Source organism: Enhydra lutris, unplaced genomic scaffold, assembly GCF_002288905.1.
Source record: "Enhydra lutris kenyoni isolate GAN:26980312 unplaced genomic scaffold, ASM228890v2 scaffoldscaffold39, whole genome shotgun sequence".
Lineage (NCBI taxonomy): Eukaryota > Metazoa > Chordata > Mammalia > Carnivora > Mustelidae > Enhydra > Enhydra lutris.
The window spans coordinates 12,298,495-12,316,972 of record NW_019154123.1 but is presented as its reverse complement, the minus strand read 5'-3'; the positions used below and the strand labels follow the sequence as shown (position 1 = coordinate 12,316,972).

General features: G+C 35.1%; 1 protein-coding gene across 1 annotated transcript; it reads right to left on the bottom strand.

Annotated features, from left to right (window-relative positions):
* Nucleotides 1-637: 637 nt before the first annotated feature.
* On the bottom strand, nucleotides 638-16,371 carry LOC111155129 (deleted in azoospermia like). The gene is made up of 11 exons (XM_022515200.1): nucleotides 16,352-16,371; nucleotides 9,558-9,704; nucleotides 9,197-9,288; nucleotides 8,389-8,440; nucleotides 7,908-7,971; nucleotides 7,680-7,819; nucleotides 6,221-6,292; nucleotides 5,404-5,454; nucleotides 4,576-4,689; nucleotides 3,399-3,497; nucleotides 638-691 (listed from the first exon to the last, which is right to left on the bottom strand). The coding sequence occupies exons 1-11, from the start codon at nucleotides 16,352-16,354 to the stop codon at nucleotides 638-640; spliced, it is 888 nt and encodes a 295-aa protein (XP_022370908.1). The 5' UTR covers nucleotides 16,355-16,371.
* Nucleotides 16,372-18,478: the final 2,107 nt, after the last annotated feature.

Below are 18,478 nucleotides of genomic sequence, written 5' to 3'. Positions count from 1 at the left end.
TGTGTGGATTCTAGATAAAAAACAAGTACTTTGAACTAATAAACTTAAGACCCACTGATTGGACTGTTTGTTTAGACTCTCTTTTACTGGGTTTAGACAAGGAAGACTTCAATAAAGCTAACTATATATTGAGTTCCACTGATTAAAAATACAGTTTTAAAAACTCTGCTTTTGTGGTAAATTTCGAGACAAATCAAAGTGTAAAGAACAATACTGTAAATATTGTACTGTTCACAAGTACTTGTTGGAGAAGTGAAATGCTTGAATTCAAACTATCAAAATTCTGACCTTTCAAAATAGGTTTTCTAATTTTCAGAAAATCAGCAATTGCTTTTAAACTCTTAAAATGTCAGTTTCAATTTAAAAAAATCCTTACAGATAAAGTTATTCCTTTCAGTCTCAATTATTTTTTACTTTCAACTATATATTGAACACAGAACCAGTTTCTAAATAAATATCTAATGAACAGTTTCAATGTAAAATAAAACTAGGCAATCTACCACAACTTATGTAAGAAAGTCTGAGTGTGAGTTATCAAAATTCAGAATTAAACGTCTATAATAGTGAAAACTTTCAGTCTCTTCTTAATATTCAAAACCAGCAACTTTCCACGAGACTAGAAAGTTAGCAGAGAGGATCAAACAGATTTAAGCACTGCTCGACTTCTTCTAAAGTGATGTACTCTTTTATCCTAGAAAAGACAGAAACAGTCCTTTTTTACTTCATTGGAAATTTTGTATTATCACTATGACCTAAGATAGTTGCAAAATACTTAAAGCATTTATTCTGGGTTTAAAAAAAACTATAAATAACCAGAGAAAAATGATCCTTTCTGGGAAGCTTTCTTGAACTTTAAGATAACAAATATACCAATGACCTAGTTTTATTCAACAATTTAAAAAGAAATCTCAGTAAACTCCGAAACAGAGGACTTGGGAGTCAATGTCACTTTATTAAGATTCTTAATTAATGATTTGGCAGTGATGTCACCAAAGACAGCTGTTGGAAAACATGTAATTTTTTAAAAGTACTGTTTTTACTAACAGAGTGCATCTGGTAGAAATCACAGCTTGAGTACAGCACTCCACTTCGAACTGAAATGCTATGCTTTTAGGTTAAAAAACAAAAATTTTGCTGTATTTAAAGGCATACCCTTAACTTGTGATCAAGATATATCATTCTTCAGGAAATGAAGAGATAAATAAAAAAAATACATAAAATTTCCTTTCACTTTATGTTGCCTGCGAATGTGCAAATATTAGGAAGTAAGGCCTTATAAAAAGGAATGGAGCTGAATGAACTAGTACTAACAAGATGGTATTTTCTTTTCTCTAAGAGCTTAACTGTGCCCTTTTCCTAAGATTAAATTCACTTGTCATATAAAGAAGAGTGGCTTCTGGAAATTTTGCAATCTGTCAACAGGATAATATCCTATTTAGGTTAAAGCCCAGAAAAGTGGTCACAAACTCAAGTTATCTTCAGAGGTCAGGTAGGATGTGAAGATTTTAAAGACAACATGGAAAAGTATATACCTTGCCTTGATACATTCAAATTCAGTTAAAACAACAATAACATTTAGCCAATCAAAAGAGGTCTAGATACCAGACAATTTTAGACTACCAACCTTTGACTCCTAGTGCAGAAGAACCGAAAACTGAAGATTCAAAGTAAGGTTTTTGCCTAATACCGGGTAAAAACTCAAGTTTAAAGAGTACCTTCTCTTTTGCAAACAAATCATTTAAGTACTACCTATTTAACCTTCAGAACTTTGGGAAAGGTAGGCTGCCATACAACCCTTGTTCTTTCCTTTTAAATTATACTGTCTGTGTATAATGAAATACTAAGAGAACAAACGTCAAAATTTTAAATCAATGTGTTTTACTTCCTATTGTGAAGATGACGATAACTTAATCCTGCTATGGCTCTGCTCTTCTTTTGTATTAAGAAGTCCTTAGTATATCCTTTAAAAAGGCTTTAAGTTTCATCCTATGCCCATTCATAGGCAGAAAAAAAGCTATTATCCTTTCCTTGTTGTAAGACAGAAAACAATAGTTAAAAACTTCCCTTTGAATATAAAATGGTGTCATTTTGGAAAAATTCTAGCAATTTCTCAAAAGGTTAAACATAGTTACTATTAGTCAGCAATTTCATTCCCAGGTATATACCTAACAGAAATAAAAGCATAGGTCCACAGAGTAACTTGTCCATGAATGTTCACAACATTTTTCATCAGAGCTAGAAAGTGGAAACAACCCAAGTTGTCTCTTAAGTAATAAATACACAAAGGGTAGTATATCCATAAATAAAAAGAGATGAAGTACTGATATACACTGTAACAATGATGAACCTTAAAAGCATTATGCTAAGGAAGCCAGTCACAAAATGTCACATATTGCATTATTCTATTTATATGAAATGTCCAGAATAGGAAAATCTTTATTGAAAAAAAAAAAAAAAAAAAAAAAAGCAGGTTAATGACTCCCTAGGGGTAGAGGAACTGGGGGGAAATAAAGAGTGACTGCTGATGGCTTAAGAGGTGATTAAAATATTCTAAAACTGATTGTGGTCATGATTGCACAATTTTGTGAATACACTAAAAAATGGAATTGTTTTAAATGGGTTTATTGTATGGTAGTATACTATATCTCAATAAACCTGTTATTAAAAAAAAAAACTTTCTTTTGCACAATATTCCTCCCCCATTAGAGTGAACTGAAAGTCTACTGGCACCATTTTTCCCACAGCATTTGTTCCCTTTGTGTCTCTGTGTTACATTTTAGTAATTCTCTTAATATTTCACACATTATTATTATTGTTATTTGTTATGGTTATCTAGGGTCAGTGATTCTGACTCACTGAAATCTCAGATGACAGCATTTTTTTAAGCAATAAAGTATATTTTAATTAAGATATATATATACTTTTTTCTAGATATACTGCTATTGCACACTTCATAGACTACAGTGCAGTGTGAACATAACTTTTATATGTACCAAGAAACAAAAAAATTCATTTGACTTACTTTATTGCATATTTATCCTATTGCACCAGTATGAAACTGAACCTGAGGTATCTCTGAGGTATGTTCTGCTTTGTGTACCTAAAATTTCCTCTTTTTCCATTTGGTCAAGCCAATATTCTCTTTCAACTCTCTTCTTTCACAACCTTTTCAATTATAAACTTCTGCTATCTTCCCTAAGGACAAACTACACTATATCAAGGTTTGAGCAGCATAAAATAGCCAGGTAAAACTCACTCACAGAGGTTTTCTTAGTTACAGTCTAATCCAAGAGTTCAATTAAATGCTCTTTGTAATCTCAAAACATATATACCACAGAAAAAAAGATGCTTCATAGCTGACAGATATGCTTTTTATCCTGTATACTATTCTGTCATACCTTGAAGTAGTCGTCCTGAGTAACAAGAGAGTTTCTCAGTCTGTTCTCTGGGTTAAATAGACAAGATACCACAGTTTGTATGCTTCTGTCCACAGATTTCTGAAAAGAGAAGTATTTTACTCACTTTAACAAGCTTTTTAAAGAAAGTTGAATGAATACATGTGCTTCTTTCTGAAGAATTCTATGTAATCTATAAAATACTATGTAATTTATAATATATTACATTTTCATATAATTCATTACATGTCAATATGTAACTTTTATCAAATAAAATTTTTTTAGAATCTTAACAGTACTAGTTGTAAAGCTCAATTTAGTAAAACCCTCAGATATTTGCTCAAGGCTCTTTAATTTTTCCTGATAGATAAGAAACAGTGAACTTCAACATTCCAAGAAAAAACATCCAGGATAAAACCTGATAATTTTAACTATTTATCACTCAAATCAAGGCTTTTTTTTTTTTTTTTTACTCTGTAGTTGAGTAGTTCTCAACAGCTTCTTCCATTGAGAAACACAAGGACAAATTTCACACAATCCAATGGGAAATCTTCAATATTATTAGATACATTCCTATCACATCAACTACTTCCACATTCCCACACTCAAGAAAAACATAGGAGCACTGAAGAGAGCACTGCTAGTAGTTTGTTCTAATGATTAAAAAAGAAGCAACTCCACCTATTTCAGTATTTCAATTATAACTAGTGACTCCACCACTCTTGAGAGCTGCTACCATATATAATGTTATGGAGAGAATACAATAAATAATTACATATTACTATTCAGCTAAATAAATGTTTAAATGGGAAAAAAGGTAGGTGTAATTCATACTAATCTCTCTTGAAGAGAGGATTCTTGAGGAAACCTACCTGTCTTCTGCATTCTACCAATTACATTAATAGTTACTTAAGTATGATTTTAAAAACCATGAAAATATAAGAGAGAAAAGGTCTACTATATCAGAAACTATACGTAAACACTGAAAGCTTGGGGGTACCGAAATTTCATCAACTTTTATAAAAACTGCCAAATTATTAGTCAGTTACTTAAGCTCTGTAATTTTTGGCTTCCATACTTAAATTTGAAAAAAGATGCTTACATCTCAAAGGGCCATTATTAAAACTTCAAAAAATAATTGTGAAAATATAAGTATCAATAAACAAAATTAGATGTTTGCCTTTTGTGGGCCATTTCCTGAGGATGGAGTAGCTTCATGAACTGAACATTCATTTTGCAAAACTTCAGCTCCTGGATCAACTTCATTACAGTGGTAGTTAACAGCAGTATAAGCCTAAATTACAATAAAAGTATAATTAAAGAGATGTACATTAGATACATTTCTAAACAATTTATTCTTCAAATTAGTGAGCTTATATTTAGCATTTAAATGTGGGTTGTGTTGTCATTTTTGTATTATTTCAGAAACTTTAAACTGAATAGCTGAAAAGCACTAAGATAGTCTTTTATTTGAAAAGTCTTCTAAGCTTCAACAAAATTAGATTAGAAGGACTCTAAGAAAAAGACATTCTAACATGTAGTAATAGAATAAGAATTTACCAGTGCCTGAGAATTTTAACTCATGTTATATTATTCAAAGGTCCAATACTGATAAAAGGTAAAGGCTTGGGAAAAAAAGAAAAGAAAAAAAAAAGGTAAAGGCTCAAGTGTTTCAGAGCTAACAGCCTCTTTTATTTCTCATATAACAGTATTAACAGTGAAATATATGCTTTTCTTCAACAGATGTTTTTATGGGTAGAAAACTAGAGACAGTTTCAATACTAATTCTAAATTCATTGAATTAGAATTAGCATAGGTATTAATACTATTTTTCTTGGACTATATACAATTTAGCACCTGTTGTATGCAGAGCAGCCATTGTCTGCTCTGAAAGAGCTTAAATTTCTCTCTCCCTCTTCCCCTCCACTCTCTCTCCCTCTCCAAAAATAAATAAGTAAATAAATAATAAAAAATCAAAGAAAGTATATGTTTGGCTAATTCACCTTACCGGGGGTATAACATAACTCCTTTGTTCTCCAGCAGGCCACTGTGGTGGCATCTTAAAAAAAAAAAAAGAGAGAGAGAGAAAGAGAGAAAGAGAGAGAGAGAGAGAGAGAGAGGCAGTAACAGTTAGTTAACCATTCCTACAAATTTTCACGAATGTGAAAGACAATGTTGAGGTATTTATCAAGCTGGATCCTTGAACTTGTAGTAACAGAAACATAATGGAAGGAAAAAGGACTTTATGTTTCTAATACCTGAGGGTTTGTTACTTTCATATATAAACTCTAAGTTTTTCTCAATTTTCTGTTGGCTTTCAGAAAAAAATAAAAAAAAAATAGCTTTGAATTTATGACCATAGATAATGGTCATGGGTCACAGATACGGCCATATCTATGGTAGAAAATCAGAGACCTACTCCCTTGTAGTAGTCAGCTAAAATAAACACTACCAAATATAATTGGAATCCAATGCTCTAAGAATTGAGTAATCATTTGATTTTGACCAATCCCACTAGAAGAAATTGTAAAAGTCAGTCAGGACATTTCAGCTATTTGAGAACAAGGATGGAATAATGTATGCTGAAATACAGAAGAGGACAGCAAATGTTCTAAGACAATACAAGACAAAACTTTGTGCTAAGTACATTCCTGTTAAAATACATTCCATGTTTTCTAAATAACTAGAGGTCCTAATCCTAGACTCATTCTAACTTTTTACCTTATTTTAAGCATACTCAACTAAACAAACTATTACAGAAATATGTATGAATAAAGGCCTCAATAGTATTCCAAAGTAAATCATGTTGTTCCCTCTTAAATTACCTGATAATTATATACAGGCAGCTGATATCCAGTGATGACCTGAACAGGTGAACTTGGATAAGGAGGATAGGCCTGAGAATAAAGTTTGTAGAAAGACTGCATTAACAAACAAAATTCCTAAAAATTAAAAAGAAGTATTATTCTCAATACAACCCAAGTATGAAAACAAAGAAATCTTATTTTTCTATACACAAATGCAGAATTCTATTGGAGTGATTGGCTTCATGAAGAAAAATTCTTTGTCAAATATTAAGTCTTTTGGTTGGGGAGGAGGAAGAGATAACTGAGGGAAGTGACTGACTTTACCCATTTATCTTTATCTTACTTGTATATTTACCTCCACTAAGAAGTGTCTTCCTTAACTGGTGATAAAGTTCTAATAGAATAGACTTCCATGTTAAAGTTATATTAATACACCTGTTATTTCTTTGTTAAAACATTTTCAAGAAATTTTGTATTCCTTTTGGGTAATGTGTAGCCAATGTGTAGTCCTCTTACATACTCAATGGCTCTGTATTTCATTTCTAAAAGGTAAAGGCCATATTTAACCTAAAACTGAAGGGGGAAAAAAACCCCTAATAGAATGTCTTACACCCTTCAATATTAACTGATTGAAATCGTCTATGTAATATATACATGAATAGACCAAGTAAATAATACTTCACAGTAAGTATTAGGAACAAGTAGGGGTTTTCTTCTAACCATGTTTAGAGCCAGAAAAAGAACAAATATATGCCCTACATTTCAGATAGGTGGAAAATGTAAACTAATGAGAGACACTACAGAACTACTTCACTACTATTTCTCTTTTCCTGCAAATAAAAGTTTTTTAAACTGAAGAAATAAAGAAAAAAATCATTGTTACTCATCATCAATAAGTATTCCAAAGCCCATTACAAATATTAAAGAAACCAGGACCAAACAAATTATATACCAGAAACTCACAGAATTTACAAATACAGTTGTCTTTAGAAACCTTTCCCCATTCTAGAACCAGAACACATCCAGAAGCCAGGAATCTGTATGAGAAGGCATCTGAAAATCACTGCAAATAAAGAATAACTAGAACTGCCAAACTTAGAGAATAAACCAGGCAAACATGTAAGAAAAGCTGCCTTCAAATATTTTAGGAGTTACCACATGGCAGGGAAAAACAGATGAGTATGTTTTTGTAGCTACAGAGGTCAGTTCTAAGATAAAGGTTTACAAACTATATAGCAGCAGATTTTAACTTGGTATAAGAAACAAAACTAAGAACAAAAGATTTCTAACAAAAGTAACAGATTTCCTTCCCATCACTCAAAGTATTCAGAGAGTAATATCACTTATTATGGAAATTCCACCATTTCTCATTTCAGAGAGTAAAATGTGAGATTGGCTTATTTTTAAGGTGGCCCCATCAATAAAAATATCCAAAACCATTAAAAAATAAAGGAAGAAGAATATAGGTAATTCTTACCTGAACATACTGAGTTATAGGATTCATCATGGTTGGAGGCTGCATATAAGTTTCAGTGTTTGGATTACTCCATACACTCTGAAACTGTGGTGGAGGTGGAGGATTAAAAACCAAAGGACGAGGCTGCACATGATAAGCACCTTTTTAAAGAATAAAATGAAAATAAAGTCCACTTTTAGTTTTCTGAAGTTATACATGTCAAAAAGAATAACTCTCCTCTTTACTTACATAAATTTTGTTTCCTGATTGCAGGTCCCAGTTTCAGCTTTTTACCATGGAAATTTATCTGTGACTGAAAATAAACAACGAAACTAAAATCAATTTTCAAAGTCTACTTTCGAGACTTTGGTAAACACCCCAGGTCTTCTAAAATCTATACCCTCAGAGAAGATCAATAGTAACAACATACTCAATCAAAATTTATCGGCATGAAGCTACCTTAACATCTCACCACTCAAGTGTTGAAAAGAGTTTTGGATTAAAAAATTTTACACTCTGTCTGAAACCTTTCCTGTCTCTAGTTCATGAAGCCAGATGTCCAATTACAAATAAACAGGTCTGATGAGTTACATAAGATTACTCGAGGTTTGGATTTCAAACAGGAAGTTATTTCTGTATTTTATACAAGGCTATATATATTCAGGACTCAAACAACACTAAGCATTGCATCCTTAAGCTAATTAAGAGATTTTGCCATAAGATTACTTACTTCTACTATCTTCTGCACATCCACATCATTATAAAATGAAACAAATCCATAGCTAAAAACACAGATAAATAATGTGTAAAAATCACCAGCATAATAGTACAAAACTTCTAATATTCCATGAAATGATTGAAAGAAATGATAATAAAAAATGAAGAATGTACTGAGATAAATACGTTAGATGTACATGATTGATCCTCTATTAATATTACTGTTTTTTGTTTTCTTCCCCGATCTATGTCAGAATGTGTAAAGATTAATGTAGTGTAGAACATCATTTGTTAACAGAAAATTCCTATCTATGAACCTGAATTTATTATCTAAGGCAAGATGGTTAAAATTTAAAATACTGCTTAATACATGAAGAAAATAACTCTTTGTGGGGCACTTGGGTGGCTCAGTGGGTTAAAGCCTCTGCCTTTGGCTGAGGTCATGATCCCAGGGTCCTGGGATCGAGCCCTGCATTGGGCTCTTTGCTCAGCAGGAGCCTGCTTCCTCCTTTCTCTTCTGCCTGCCTCTCTGCCTACTTGTGATCTCTGTCAAATAAATAAATAAAAATCTTTAAAAAAAAAGAGAGAGAGAAAAGAAAATAACTCTTGGATAAAACTGATTAATCCACTTAAATAAAATAAATAATGGAAAATATTTACATATAAACACTGTGAAAATGACAAGTAGAAGAGCTGACAACAAACTTACCCTCTATATAAAAGAAAGGAACAAAGCAACAGATTTATACAAGTGTAAGAACACAAATTTTGAATTTTTCTAGGTTAGTTATTTTTTATTTTCACACTGAACACGTACTTACCCTTTGGACACACCAGTTCGATCCGTGATTATCTTCACTTCTTTTACTGAACCATATCTAGCAAAGAAACTTCTAATTTCGGTTTCATCCATCTATAGAGAAGAATTTGACTTCAAGAGTAAAAACTCAACATTCAAAGTTTTTAAGTATACTATAAAGAAGATTTGAAGATGTGGAAATATCTCCCCCAAGTATCCCCAAACCACCTGTAGATCTTTGTCAATGATAGTTTTAGTCCTATACGTTAAACATAAACCCAATTCCAAACCTGAATGAAATTCCAAAAAACCTTATGTTTACAACAGGGCCCCAACCTCCTTATTCACTAAATATTTTTTTAAATAAATGAAATATACAATACCCTAACATCAATTCCACCAACAAAAACGGTGTTTGGCATGATTTTGCCTTCTGGTAAAACATAGCCTTGGCTGGTTGTAGCTGATGAGGACTGAGTGCTGGCCTCTCTGGAGATGGTTGAGTTTGGAGTCTCAGGATTTGCAGCAGACTGTAATTTGGAAAGTAGATCTCATCACTAGACATTCAGGCAAAAACCATATATATGAAATAAAATCTTTGTATTTAAAATACAAAATATTTTCATAAAAATTACTTTCACAGTAAATTGGCCAGCAATACAGCTCAGTTTAGGTTTAGGATTAAAAATAATCAGACTAGGGGTACCTGTGTTGCTTAATCAGTCAAAGTCATGATCTCACAGTCATGAGATCCTCCAACCCCATGTCGGCTCCTTGCTGGGTGTGAAGTCTGCTTAAGATTCTCTCTCCCTCGCCTTCTCCGGAAGCCCACCCCTCTCTAAAACTAAACTGAAGTAAACTAAACTAAATCAGCATGAAATTTTAACAAAAGAATATAGGACCCTTTTAAAACCAGTGTTGCTCATCATCTCTTACATAGAGTAGAATACTGACTTTATACTGAGTTTGTGAACTGGAAAGTTCAGATTTGTAAAAATAGCTCTTAAAGTCATCCTGTTGTATGCCAGTAAATAAACTTTCCCTTTATTAAGTGCCTTATTAAAAAACACGGGAAATCTTTGAAAAATATAAATGAACTTTTCAAAAATCTATATCAAAAGTACACATCAAAGATTTAAACTGATTTGTTTTCCCTCCTCTTTCTAGTCACCAAAATCAACATGGATTTTATAATTAACTACACCATGTGTTAGTATGCATTTACTTTAGAAATGAAAACATTATTTGCTCACATATCATAGCTCCTGCTGAAAAAGGCTTACAATCTTTTCCTCTAGTATTAGGGTTTTCAAAGCATCTTTTGAAATAACATTTTTCTTCTTCAATAACACTAAGTAAGTCCCACTGATAATTCTAATTTTCACAGTGGGCTAATAGAAAAAATGATATTATCTTTATTTTCAGTTGAAGAGACCCACACATGAAACTCATTATTTTTCTGGATTCTAATTCAGACCTCTATCTTTAGTCTTTCCATACTAATATTAATATAAATTTTTCTGAAGCAAAATTTACTGGTAATATATATATTGGAAAAGTAGTATAACATAGTGAAAGAAAAATGGATTTAGTCAGGGGATCAAGATTCATTTGCCTTACTAAGTTAGAAGCCACTTATTTGGCAGCTGTTTATATCTGGGAAAACTGCTTCGAGAATGAAGTAAGACAACATCTGCAAATCCATTTTGTAAAGTATAATGTGGTATGCCAATATAAGTTAGTGTCCTGTTATTTGAATTTATTTTCAAGAGGATAAAAACTTTCTTTCCTAGTTTTACTATTTACTTATTTTGTGATGTTTTATTAATTAACAACTACTTTCAACTGGAACTTCAAGGAACTAGTTTATGGTATATCCACTTATTTGAAGTTCATTTATGAAGTGCCTATTGATTTTAAGAGGGAAATACAAAAGACTACAAAAGAGAGAAACCTATTCTATTTCCTCTTATGGAGAAAAACAGGGTAAAAAAAAAACAATGGATACATATTTTTTAAAAGAGGAGCACAGTGATTTTTACAGAAATTAGTAACAATACTAGAGTATTTTTTTGAATTAGAATTCTTATTTTGTTAGATTTTTGAAGTTTCTGATAAATTTAAGATTCTACAAATTGTTATACTATTTAGAGATGAAATCCGAACTGTCCCATCACCAAATGTGTTTGGGTTTTTCTCTATTAATCTGTGCACATACAATTAACCCTTGAAAACATGGATTTGAACTGTCCAGGTCATTTATTCACAGATTTAAAAAAAACTAAAACAGTACAGTACTGTAAATCCATTTTTCTCTTCCTTATAATTTTCTAAATATTTTTTCTCTAGCTTATTTTATTGTAAAAATATAGTATATAATCCATATAACATACAAATTGTGTTTATCAATGGTTTGTGTTATCAGTAAGGCTTCCAATCAACAGTAGGCTACTAGTAATTAAGTTTTGGGGGAGTCAAAATTTACATGCCAACTTTTGAGTTTGTGTGGAGGGAGGGTGAGTCAGCATTCCTAATCCCTGTATTATTCAAGAGTCAACTGTAGGGGCACATAGGTGGCTCAGTGGGTTAAAGCCTCTGCCTTTGACTCAGGTCATGATCCCAGGGTCCTGGGATCAAGCCCTGCATTGAGCTCTCTGCTCAGCAGGGAGCCTGCTTCCTCTTCCTCCTCTGTCTCTGCCTGCCTCTCTGCCTACTTGTGATCTCTGTCTGTCAAATAAATAAAAATCTTTTTAAAAAAAAGTCAACTGTACTTACTTTTATGTGTTTCTATTTGGGTACTTCCTAATTCTTTCCTGTAACTCTAGTATAGTAATATTTCATGACAATGTAGTAGTATAAAAACCTGTTGCTAAACTTTTCTCATTTTTTGTTTTTAGTTTTTTCTACGTGGGACTGTATTACATAAGCCACATATCTTAAACCATTGAAACTTAACTAGATTTCCCTTCACTATAAACAACTTACCAATCCTTTTCAGTTAGCTCCTTCGGAAGTCAAAACAAATAAAACAGTGGTTCTGAAATTCTTATAGACTTTCTTTTCTCCTCAATCTCCCCTTCATCTGTGGATGAACTTTGGATAGCTTTCTATTTGACAAACTGTTTAGTATTATCTATCCACGAACGACAATGGATTAATGTATTTTAATTTGGAGGTATATAGTATCAGGCCAGAAATCTGTGCCAGATTATATACAGTTATGATAATGTATTATTTCTCAACTAGGGGAGATTTTGTGGTCCAGGGACATTTTTGATTGTTACAGCTAAGGGGTACTCCTTATATCTGGTGGTAGAGGCCAAGAATACAGTAAACATCCTATAATGCAAAAGCAGCTTCCCACAGCAAGAGATTACCTGTCCCAAAATGTGAACAGAGTCATGACTGAGAAACTGTGATAGTGTGTACGGAATTGAAAAGCAAAGTTCTGATTCTCATATTCTATTTATAGAAGTAAAATGGATATTTGAGACACTAAACAATAATTTTGGGGGGAAGTCCATTGCATATTATAGGAAGTTTGGTTTGGGATTGCTTTATTCAAATTCAGTTTGGTTAATTGAGAAATTAAATGTAATATTCATCAAATCATTTTACTAGTGTCTTAACATCTTAAGGCACTAGCCTGTCTTAGTCCTCAGCCAGCAGGGAGCGCTCAAAGCTAACAAAGTAAGCAAAGTATTCCATTTTTACCAAGACTGATTTTTAAGGGATTTTTAAACTTTTACTCTGTGTATATTTACACATAATTATAATTTATACATATGATTAATATACAATTTATATATGCAACATCCACAACCAATAAACAACTTTTAATACTTTTAAACTATTGCTAAAAACACTCCACAAATAAATGCTTAGGCTAAAGCAAAAGTTTGATGTTAAAAGTATTCACCTTAACCATCAATAGTATACAGAAAGTAAATTTAAAGCAGATTTAACATAATAAGTAATTATTTTTCTTAATTATACCTTCAAGTGAGTTGGTGGGTTTTGAGATGAGTAATGCTAGGATATTAAATAGGGTGGAACTTGGAGGCCATCATATACACAATACTCATCACTGCTATTTATAGTAATACATTCACTGTTCTACTTGGATAACAAAATGACAAAATTAACTAAAAGCCAGAAAAAAGCTGTATCATTACTAAAGCTCCTGGGCTGTCAACTAATATTATTTCATTCAACTATTATATCTACATGCAAGCAAACTGAAATCTAAAACTGACTACAAAAAAGGTCTAATTTGTAGTCATCAAAATTCTACCCATAAAAGTAGCAGCTAATAAAGAGAAAAGCTAAAAGGAAATAGGAAATGAAAATCAGAATTAGACCTCCTAAGTAAATCCAAGAGTGGACTCTTAGGGGGAGAAATCCAAACAATAAATCAAAATAGAAAGCATAAATATACATTTTTCTTGAAAAAGGTGCTATGACCACAGATTGTAAGGTAATGCTATGTAAAAACTCTCTGGAAGTAAATTTGGAAATCTTGATGAAATAGTCAACTTTCTAGAAAAATGTCAATTTTAAAAAACAATCTAAAGAAAGGAAAGAATACTTGATTCTTAGGCTCAGTTTCACTGGGAGTTTTTTCAAACTGTAAAGAAACTGATTATTTGTGCATGTGCAGGGCACCAAGACAGAAACAATGGTAGACAGATGACAGAGGGTAGGAGAAAGAAAATTCAAGGGTGCCTAGTTGGTAGAGTGTCTGACCTTTGATCTCAGGGTTGTGAGTTTCAGCTCCTTGGGTACAGAGATCACTTAAATAAACAAACTTTAAAAAATATCAGTCACTTTAACTGAAAAAAAATTCCAGAGAAAAGATAGGAAAAGAGAATTACTCAAACCATTTTACAAAACTAACACCTCAATAACAAAGCCTTATTAAAATGGTCCACCTCAATCTCTAATATTGAAAATTCAAGGATGGTTCATTCTTAGGAAAGCTACTACTGTAACTCACCAATGAAAAAGCATTTTAAAAACTACAACATTCATTTTTAAATTTTTTTTCATTTTTTAATTTTTAAAAACCTAAATAAAAGGGAAGAATCTTCTGTTGATGTAGTTTTAAGCTAACATGGGGCTTAAAATGAATCCGCCACTTCCACTATAATTAGGAAATAAAGGCAACTCTGTACCACCACTGTAAATTACAAAGAATTAATAAGAGTTCTTAAAAATCCTTTAAAAAAGATAAACATCCAAATAGAAAGGTGAGTTAAAAATTTATGAGAAAGAAATTTTGAAAACTAATGACTTCAACTTAATGATCAAAAAGAAAAAAAACACATTAAAACATATTTTCCAGCTATTAGTTTGGCAATTCAAAAACTATAACAATTCTCATTGGAAAGAGTGTGGAGAAGAGATCACTCTACATACAGTGGGAATACACAGTGGGACCTGGTTCCATTAAGAGTAACTTGGAAGGATATACTATAATTTAAAATTGTTTTAAAATGGGCATCAGCCTTTCACCCAGTTGTTTCCCCTCCTGGCAATTAATTTCAAGGAACTAATGGAATAGGCATGCCAAAACATTTGCACAAATATACTTACTACAGTATTGTTTTTTAAACAAAAAAAGTATTCATTATAAGGGAATTTGATAAAAATAAATGATATAATCTTATAGTCTTAACATTACATATTTAAAATCATTTTATCTTTGAAATAAGGTCCACTATATTAGGTGAAGGATAGAGGATATAAAATAAAAGTATTATGTGACATGGTCCAAATTCTATAAATTAAAGTTCACCTCTCTAAATGCAATACATGCATAAAAACAATCTGGAAGGGCATTCATACAGCAAAACTTGACTAGTGGTTAGAGGTGTTGGGACAATATTTTCTTACACTGATTACTTTCAAATGAGTTAACATGCTACTGTTATAATCCGGAAAAAAAACCCAGCTATTAGCATCTCCCCCTTTCCCTCTAAAAATATAGTGAAAAAAATACTGGAATTTTTTTTATAGTAACAAAGTGGTTATTAAGTAATTAGTAACATGGATAATGACGTAACACAAATAATCACTACAGAATAATACGTATAATTATACATTTTCATTTTAGTACTTCTATATAGGAATATAAACTACATAAATTTCCTCCCTTTAGCTCGAAAATTGGAGACTAACGATCATACTATAAATCCACACAGTATATAATACATCTGTGAGGTAAGGTTGGTTAAAAGTGTAGCATCTTGTGGTGAAGCAACTCTACATTTACCCAAACTCAACATAAACGTACACCCCAAAGAGGAAGTACTACCGTAGGTACGTTATGTCGAAATTCTCGGTTTATCCGGAGAAAAAGGGTCCCTCCTAAGCACAAAACTTGTCAACTGCTCAGGGCCGCGGTCCGGGAGGAGCACAGGCGGGCCCGACCTCGTGCGCAGATGATGGCGTCGGCGAGTTTGCCATCCCTGGTTGCCGCACGAGGGAGGCCCCAGCGCCAAGTCAGGAACAAGGGGTCGCCACGGAGGCTCTCCAGTCCCGTCAGCCGCCCGATTCCCGCAGGAGCACACCGCTCCCAACACGCCCACCCACCCCACCCCACCCTACCCACCCACCAGGAAGGAACCCTAAGCCGAGGAAACTCCGGCCCTCCAAGTCAAAAGGCGACTCCCTCAGAGAGTCGGTGCCAGCTGGCGTTCGGTAGGCGGCAGCCCGACGCCATCTCGCGGCCGACGCGCTGCCTCCTCCCCACAGGGTAAGCGCGGGAAGGGAGGCCTGCGGGGTGGGGGTGGGGCAGGCGCGCGGTGCCCCCCTCCCCCGGCTGAGTCCCGGAGGCCCACTCCAAGGGCCCCCCTCACAACCCAGCCCGCCAGGGCGGGAGGCAGGCGGGGCGGCGTGAAGGCCGCGACCCCGCACGTGGTCAGCAGGCAGCGGGTGGGACAGCGAGCCCTCAGGGCCTCCCCCCACTGCGACACCCGCGGGCATGCCGCCCCTCCTCCACCCCTCTGGGCTGCCTCGACCTCCTCTCTCAGGCCTTGTCCGTAGTGCACCCAGGAAGGGAAAGGGGTGACCCCGCTTTCAGCCACTCTCCGGCACTGCGCTAGAAAAGCCGAGTTTCCACCACCCGGGAGGACCCAACCCGGCATGGGCCCTTTAGGCCTTCTCCTCAGCTCACCATGATGGCGGCAGCTAGCAGTTCCCTCTGGTGAGGCTCGAGGAGGAGCGGAGGCTGCGCTTCTGGCACCACTCTTGGGGCTGCTGTGGGGTCTTCTCGTGGCACTGCCCGACTTCGACTGGGCAAAGGGATAAAAGAGGACTGAGGAAAATCAAAGGCGAGCAGTGAGGCTGAGGAGCCCTAAGAGCAGAGTGGCGAGGCTGAGGGGCGCTGGCGAACTGAGGCGTGGCCTGCGGGGCTCCCGGAGGTGGCTCCTGCGCCGGGTACGGGGGCTCGTGGTAGACGCCTCAGCCAATGGGTGGCAGCCCCCCGCCCCCCTGCGGGGGGGTTTAGGGGGGATGCCGACTCTCTGATCGGGGGTGTGCAGGGGGTGCGCGCGGGCCGGCTCTCCGCAACCGGGGAAGTACTGACGTGAGACAGACTGACAGACCTTCCCTTGCCCCTGCCCCCCGACACAGGTGTCACCCTGAAAATGCCTTTGAGGTGCACTTGAAATGAATATGCATCTTTAAATATATGTTAAAATAAAAAAAATTTTAATGCGTCTAGGCTCTAATTTCAAAATGGCGCCCTGAACGCGTAGGATTAGCCCGATCTTGATTACCATATCATCGCCCCCAAAAATCAGTTAAATGCCTACAGAAAGAGAAAATAGAACCAAGCTTATAAAAACATGGAAGGAGACCCCAAAAGTCCACAAACTTGGGCGTTTTTCTGCCAAGTTTGAAGTAGATGGAGTTCGATTGAAAAACAGGGCAGGCCAATTTGGTTGGTGTTCAGGGCGTTCACCAGTTCCAAGAAATGTTTTGATGGTATTGAGTGACTACAGCCAAGTACCACAGATACAGAATTCAAGAAAACAGGCGAACATTTCTAACCTCAGGGAGTTTTAAATTGTAAGGGCGAAAGTTTATTTTCTAGGCCTTACAGGAAGAAACTAGGCCTGCTTAGAGAATTCTAGAACATTCTCAGGGTCTGAGAAACAAGGCCTAGAGCAAGGGTGAGCTGTAGGGCAGTTGGTGGAGCAAATAACACACGTTTGGGAACCACGCCAGCATTCTTTACTCACGGGATAACCAGCTATGACTTTAATCTTCAAACTTTATTTTGTACTGATGAAAAGCATAAAAATGTCACTTGGTGAGCTGGAATAGTGGTGAACTTCTGTAACCTGAAAACTTTCTCACTACCAATACCTAGCGTTACTGGATAAAATAATAACTACCCTTATTTTAAATATTTAGCCAAACCCATAAGAAATGAAGAGAAATATGAAGATGCCAGAAATTGAAACTGCATATGGTAGTAGTTACTTCTTACACTGATTATTCTCTAGTCCTAGGTATGGGGACTGGGGTGTAAAATGACCAACAAAACTAGTTTGCCTTGGACTTTCTTGGTTTTTGCCCTGGAAAAAACCCCAAACCCAGAGAACCAGGTCCCAGGCAAACCATTTAGGATTACCATTTAGTTGGCCATCCTCAATGTGGGCAGGATGTTGTTAGTCTCTAGAGGTCTGGAAGTATATGGGCAGAAGATAAGGGTTTGAAGTAGTTCAAGGTGGGAGCAGGAAGGGAGTACACTACAGAAAGCCATTGTCCCTGAAAGACATAATCCTCAGGAAAAGGATAGGTTAGGGAAAATATAAAACACCCAGTAGATAACCAGATGGGGAAGCTTGTTCCATTTCTGGATGAAAAAAAAAATTATTTAACTCTGATGAAATTTTGAAACCCATTGCCTGCATTTCATAAGAGTTTGGAGTTTAATTTTTAGCACTTACATGTTGTTAGAATCTCAAAACTTAGAAATTGATTCCCCAACCCTTTCCTCTTCCCCGAAAAGATCTCGGACATGGGGTCTGGAATGCCTTCCAGAGACAAACATAAAGCCAACCTGGATGGATAGTTCCACAAAACGCTCAACAGAATACTCATAAGAAAGGACCCTTTGAGATACCCTCAAAATGAAAAATATTAACACACTATTCACTTGGAGCAATACACTCTGTATATTTTAAGGTGATTCTACTATTTTAGCATGTAAACTTCAAGTCTAAAACTAATAAATGTCTTTACTCACTTCAAATAATTCAAAGCTCTTAAGATGTTTTAACTCTGTACCACC